Consider the following 6,057-nt stretch of genomic DNA (forward strand, 5'->3'; position numbering starts at 1 on the left):
AATTAGTAGGGGCACGGGCCACGATATTTTCAAGCGGATACCGTGCAAGCCGTGCGTGTCATTGGTGGTCCCCAATAGGTGTAAATTTTCTTACCTATCTATCGACTAGTGGCGGACACTGATATTTTCTCCACTGGACATTGTCTGGCGCAGTCAAAGTCCAATATTTCTTCGCCGGTGGCCGCTGCTGCATTCGTGGCTTCCTCCAACCCACATAAGTCCATTCACACTTTCTCTAACCGACATTGTGTGGTTTTCATCTCTTTTTTTGCTTCAATTTCTCTTGGTTGTGTCCAAGAAGAATATCATTCCCATTTTACAATTCTAGTCCTGCATTCATGGCTTCCTCCAACCGACACTGTATGGTTTTCATCTGTTTTTTCCTTCATCTTTCCTTCGTCGTCTCCAAGAAGAATATCATATCCCCACCCTGCTGCAATTCTAGTTCCGCATTCATGGCTTCCTCCTCATCCTCTGCTCAGGAAAGATCAACTGCATCTCCTAAACAATACGATGCATTCATCAGCCACCGAGGCCCTGACGTCAAAGAAACCCTTGCTAAACAACTCTATGAGCGTCTTAAGGCTAGACAGTGCGGGGCATTTCTAGACCGTCAAGAGATAGAAGGGGGAGATTCTATTACAGCTGCCATTGAAAATGCCATACGCTCATCTGTTGTGCAAATAGCCATTTTTTCTAAAGGATATGCAGAGTCAAAGTGGTGTTTAGAGGAGCTTGTTCTTATGTTAGAACAAACTGATGCCCTCTTTATTCCTGTCTTCTACGATGTCCACCCTTGGGAGCTTCGCCACATCGAGAACAACAAGTCTCAATATGCTGCGGCATTTTCTGACTATCGAATGAAAGGCAGGTATCTTGATAAGTTGGATGAATGGAAAAAGGCCCTCGCATGTGCTGCAGACATATCTGGTTATGAACTTAGCCAGTATCAAGAGTAAGATTGCTGTCATTTGTTGTGCATCGATTACGATTCATGATCATTTTTTTTTTACTCAAGCATATCACACTCATTTTAGCTTTTTAAAGAGATTTTTAGACTTGGTTTTCAGGGATTTGGGTGAAAAGATTGTGTCCCGTGTGCTGCAAGAAACGGAAAAGAAGAAACCTTTACATGTTGCAAAATATCCGGTTGGACTTGCAGTAATAGTCCAAGATTTTGAAAATTCTTGTTCGCAGACAGCAGGGACTGTGGGGATCTTTGGTCTAGGCGGGGTTGGCAAGACCACCCTGGCAAGAGAATTGTTTAACAGGAAGCGTTCAAGTTACAGTGCATCGTCCTTTCTCTCTGATGTCAGAGAATCACATGCTAGAGGTAAATTGCACCACTTGCAAAGTCAGCTCTTGAAAGATCTTTTCCCCGAAGATCAAAAGATTAAAGATTTAGATATTAGGAGTGTGGATGAAGGAATCGGAAAGTTGAAGGATCGTCTGGGAAGGGCAACGCATTTGCATTTCCTTATAATCCTAGATGATATCGATCAAGAGAACCAGTTAGACGCCCTATTACCTGAAGGTGTACTGGGTTCTGGTAGCCTAGTAATTATTACAACCCGTGACCAGAGTGTGTTAAGGGGTGCAGATATCAGTTATAAGATGAAGGAAATGGATAAGGATCATGCTATGGAGCTTTTCTCTAAACATGCTTTTCGCGGACGTGATCCACCCGCTGCATATGAGAAATTAATTGAAAGTTTCGTGGAATTCTGTGGAGGTTTACCCCTCTCACTGAAAGTTCTGGGCGCCCATGTTTATCGTAGGGATGAGCATTATTGGGAGCTAGAATTGGAAAAGGTTAAGCAAATTCAGCCTATGGATATAATGCAAAGGCTTAAAATTAGCTTTGATAGCCTGGACAGTGAAGAGAAACAGATATTTATTGATATAGCTTGTCTTTTCAATAAGAAAGAAATACCTGAAGTGGAAAGGGGAGTTAGAGTTGTAGATTATATGCCTATAAAAGATAAAGCTATATCAATCTGGAAGGCGTCTGGTTGGAGCGCAGAACATGCCGTTCAAACCCTCCAAGATAAGTGCCTAGTCGAAGTGGTTATGGGTTTTAAATACCCACTCTTTCATATGCATAATCACCTCCGCGATCTGGGAAGACAAATGGCAGATGAGTTGGGCCCTCCTCGACTGTGGAGACCAGACATTCTTAAATCTATGGTGTGCTCCTTCACTATTTTCAAATTAATACTATAAAAAGCGTTTGAAAAACCATTTCAATTTGTGTTCTTTTTATTTTTTTCCAGCCAGACAGACACTTAACCCTGATCTTTATATGCAGGAAGCAAAAGGATTTAAACAAATCCTAGAAGAAACAAAGGGCAGGTGTTTCCAGTCTTTCTGGGATTTGGCGCTTGAACAGAAAATTACTTATTTTATAGCAGAGACTGGCCTCCTGTGGCTTGAAATTAGACCTAGCTTTGTATTAAAAAAAATTTCTTCACGAATTCCTTCCTGGATTCCTCTACAGAAATTGTACTTTTTAAACGTTTGGGAAGTGGAAGAATTGTGGAGCACATTCCAGCAACAGTTCCAGACCAATATGCAGGTATTTCACTATTCTTTGCTGGAAATGAAGTCTACTTCCAGAGTACTAGTTTGGCGAAGATTGTTTACTACTTAGAAAGCTATTGTTGACTCCGCCTTGTGCAGAATTTCGATAGTCTGAACATAGAAACAAAGCATTACCAACTTTACAATTGTTTCTGCTCGATCTAATTAATATTATGAAAAATATCCTAATTTATTGGAAATTTTTTGAAGTTTTATGTTTGAGTGTAATCTACTTAAATTGTCAACTAAATGTAAGTCTCAATTTTGAGTGTAAATTTCAATGCCAGGCCAGTTTTGAGTTGAGAAAGTTATGGATTTGGGACTCTCCCTCTTTGGGAAAGCTTCCAGAATCAATGGCAATGTTCAGTCATTTGGAAGAATTACGTATAGTAAGGTCCTTGGAGAAGACAGATTTAATATCCATGGTGCAATCACTGGGTCAGACAGATATAACATCCTTGGCGCAATCACTTAAACAACTTAGTGATCTTAGATCATTGTTCGTGGAGTGCACCAAGGAGTACGGCTTCTGCGGAGGGATTTTTGATCTGAGCAAAACTATGGCTTCAACTGATTTGGATTCTTCTGCAAGCAGCCTCATGGTTAGACTTGAAAAAATAGAACTCAGTGGTCCTAATAATATATCAAAGTTGCTAATTAGTGGAGAAATTTGTCCTATACTTCGATCAGTGAAAGTTGGGTGGATGTAAAATTTAAAAGAAATGGACTTAAAGCAACTAGAGAGACTAAATACCCTTAAAGTGTATCAATGTTCGAAATTGGAAGCAATATCAGGCTTATCTACTCTACGTCGTCTGGAGGAAATCATGATCGAAGGATGTGGTCAACTGCAACACGTAGAAGGGGTGGAAGAGTTGCCAGGATTGAAAAGTCTGGTAGTTGAAATGCCTGACGATGGATGTGCATGGGTACGGAATTACATTCATGGATTGGAGGTAATACTACTTTTTTCAAACGAAATCAATTAATTTCTTGTTGAAAGCAAGTTTATTTATTGTGAATAATGATTTTTCCTTTGGTATTAGATAGGGAAAATGAATGTTACTCTTTTTAAGTGGTGTTTTAAAATTTGTGTTTTACCTTCAATATTTTTATCAATTATTTATTATCCTTTCTTTTCACATTGGTATTTTAAATGTTTCAGATGCTGCCGTTAAAGAAAATCATTTTGATACAGCAGGCAATGGGTGAAGCATCATCCAAATTAAATGCAAATTTCTTTTCTGACGTGATTGATGCCCAAACAATCTCAGAGATTGGGAGAGAAGAGTATACACAATATGATCGGAAGGTGAAGATGAAGAGCTCATCAAGTGAAATCACAATATATGCTTTGCTTGCAACATCAGTACAGGATGGTCTAACATTTAAATTCGATGAAATCGAATATTGGTTGCCATCTCAAGGGGATCTGTTAATTACAGTTTTACTCAGCAAACATGATACTGAAGGTAGACTAGTGAGCGTGACAATAAAGAAGGGTTTTAAGGTCACATTGAAAGTTGGGGAAGAAGGCAAAGCTTTAGCTATATTACAAAGAATTGTTGATCGATTATACAGACAAGAAATGGGAGTAAATGTTGAGAAAACAATTGAAAGTATGCGAGTTGAAGATGTGGGAACAGATAGAAGTATGGGATTTCTAATGCGCATTTCGTTGATTTCAATTATTTTCAGTATTCAACTCTGTAAGAAATTTTTGTATCAATGTTTCAGATCACACCCCATGAACCATCATTAAGATGAAAGGAATAGTTGCAAGAGAAAAATGATGAAATTAAAGTAGAAAGTAGATGGAAATAGATGTAAGTTAAAGCAAAAGCAAAGGTTTTAGACATTGTGGTTGTTGTTGTTTTCTTTGACTATGTGAAAATAATAAGATGCTTTAAGCTATAATGAGAGTTGGGGAAGAAGGGAAAGCTTTAACCAAATTGCAAAAGCATTGAGAACTGTGATCAATTTGCTTTGTTTATTTGCTATTGAAAACCTTGTCATCTTTATGTTTTCTTAATTAGTGTAGTATGGGATCTTTGAAATTGATTCTAGTTTACATTTTTATTTTTATTATGTTTTTTTATTTTTTAATAAAGTAATTTTAAATTAAATGTCATTGTTTAGATTAATTATATTGAATGTTTACATAAAAACTTGAAAAAGAATTTTATTATAAATTTAAATGGCAAATATAAATTTAATAGTTATTATACTGGTTTTAAGTTTTTCTATGATGGCATTAAGATTTATACAATTAGTTGTTGGTTTTGTTGTTATTTCAATTTGTGTTGTCAATTTTTGAAGTTGGATTTGAAAAATGATGTCATCCATCTTTGTCATGTGGCACCATAAGTGAAAGATTATCTTTTCTTAGAGGAAAGCATCTAACATTACAAAATACTTGGTTACCAAACTTTGCCGCATATGATGAGGTAAAGCTAAAATGAAAGTAAAAGCATTGACAAGTGTGATCAACTTGCTTTGACTATTTGATGTTGAAAAATTTATTTTATTGAAGTCTTTGGTTCAGGATATGGAATTCTCCTCTTTCTATTTGATGCTTTTCTAATAACTATTGTATGGGATCTTTTGAAATTGAATCTAGTATGCATTTTTGCTTTTGTATGGCTTTAATTTTTTAATAAAATAAATTAAAATTAAAATTTTTAATTGAGATTAATTTGTTATAATCCTAGTAAGAATGGAAATTTCTTATTTTTTGTTCTTCCTCACAGTTTGTGTTGTTGAGAATATCTTTTATCTCATCGGCCAACTTGGTTGGGTGATGGTTATAACTACCCTCCTTTAGGGATTTGTTGTCTTAATCTTGTCTATTGATTTCAAATGAATCTGTGCCCTTGGTTGTAATTGGGAGTTCTATACAAGGCTTGCCCATTTCATTTGTATAGGGACACTTTTGCATAATCGTTGCTAAGATACTATCAAAATAATTACAAACTCATTGATGCTTGGTAAGCCTATGTGTTTTTTTGAATTCTAGCATGGTTTCCTATTTCTCAAGTTAATTTTAAGATTAATTTTAATAGAGTTTTTTATTTTTAATTTAATGCCTGGTAAACCTTTTAACGTGACCAGTGACATTGGCATGACACGCCCTCTGGCTCCATGTGAAATGATTTTGACCTAGAGCTATGAACCAGTGAGGCCACACATGGGGGACCTCATCCTCACACTTCACTTGTTCAAACCTGCAAGCACAACAACCCAACGAAGACACAAGGCCTGCGAGCACAATGGCCCAACAAGGTTTTGAACCTTAGTGGTCACTTCACCAATGAATTGTTTTAACTGCGACACTACATGTTCGAAGATAATAGAATTTTTTTAGCTGAGTGTAACTCATTATTGTTGATTTATGGTGAAACCTCTTATGTTCATACCATTTGTGGGTTGTTGATTGCCAATTGCAATGCATGGTAAGTCTAAACTTATTTTAAAAGC

General features: G+C 36.7%; 1 protein-coding gene across 1 annotated transcript; it reads left to right on the plus strand.

Moving 5' to 3' along the window:
- Positions 1-205: 205 nt before the first annotated feature.
- LOC131857108 (disease resistance protein Roq1-like) lies at positions 206-4,436 on the plus strand. Its single transcript, XM_059209201.1, has 5 exons — positions 206-955; positions 1,071-2,187; positions 2,309-2,575; positions 2,868-3,536; positions 3,746-4,436. The coding sequence occupies exons 1-4, from the start codon at positions 339-341 to the stop codon at positions 3,288-3,290; spliced, it is 2,424 nt and encodes an 807-aa protein (XP_059065184.1). The 5' UTR covers positions 206-338; the 3' UTR covers positions 3,291-3,536; positions 3,746-4,436.
- Positions 4,437-6,057: the final 1,621 nt, after the last annotated feature.

This window comes from Cryptomeria japonica, chromosome 7, assembly GCF_030272615.1.
Source record: "Cryptomeria japonica chromosome 7, Sugi_1.0, whole genome shotgun sequence".
NCBI classification, from domain to species: Eukaryota; Viridiplantae; Streptophyta; class Pinopsida; order Cupressales; family Cupressaceae; genus Cryptomeria; species Cryptomeria japonica.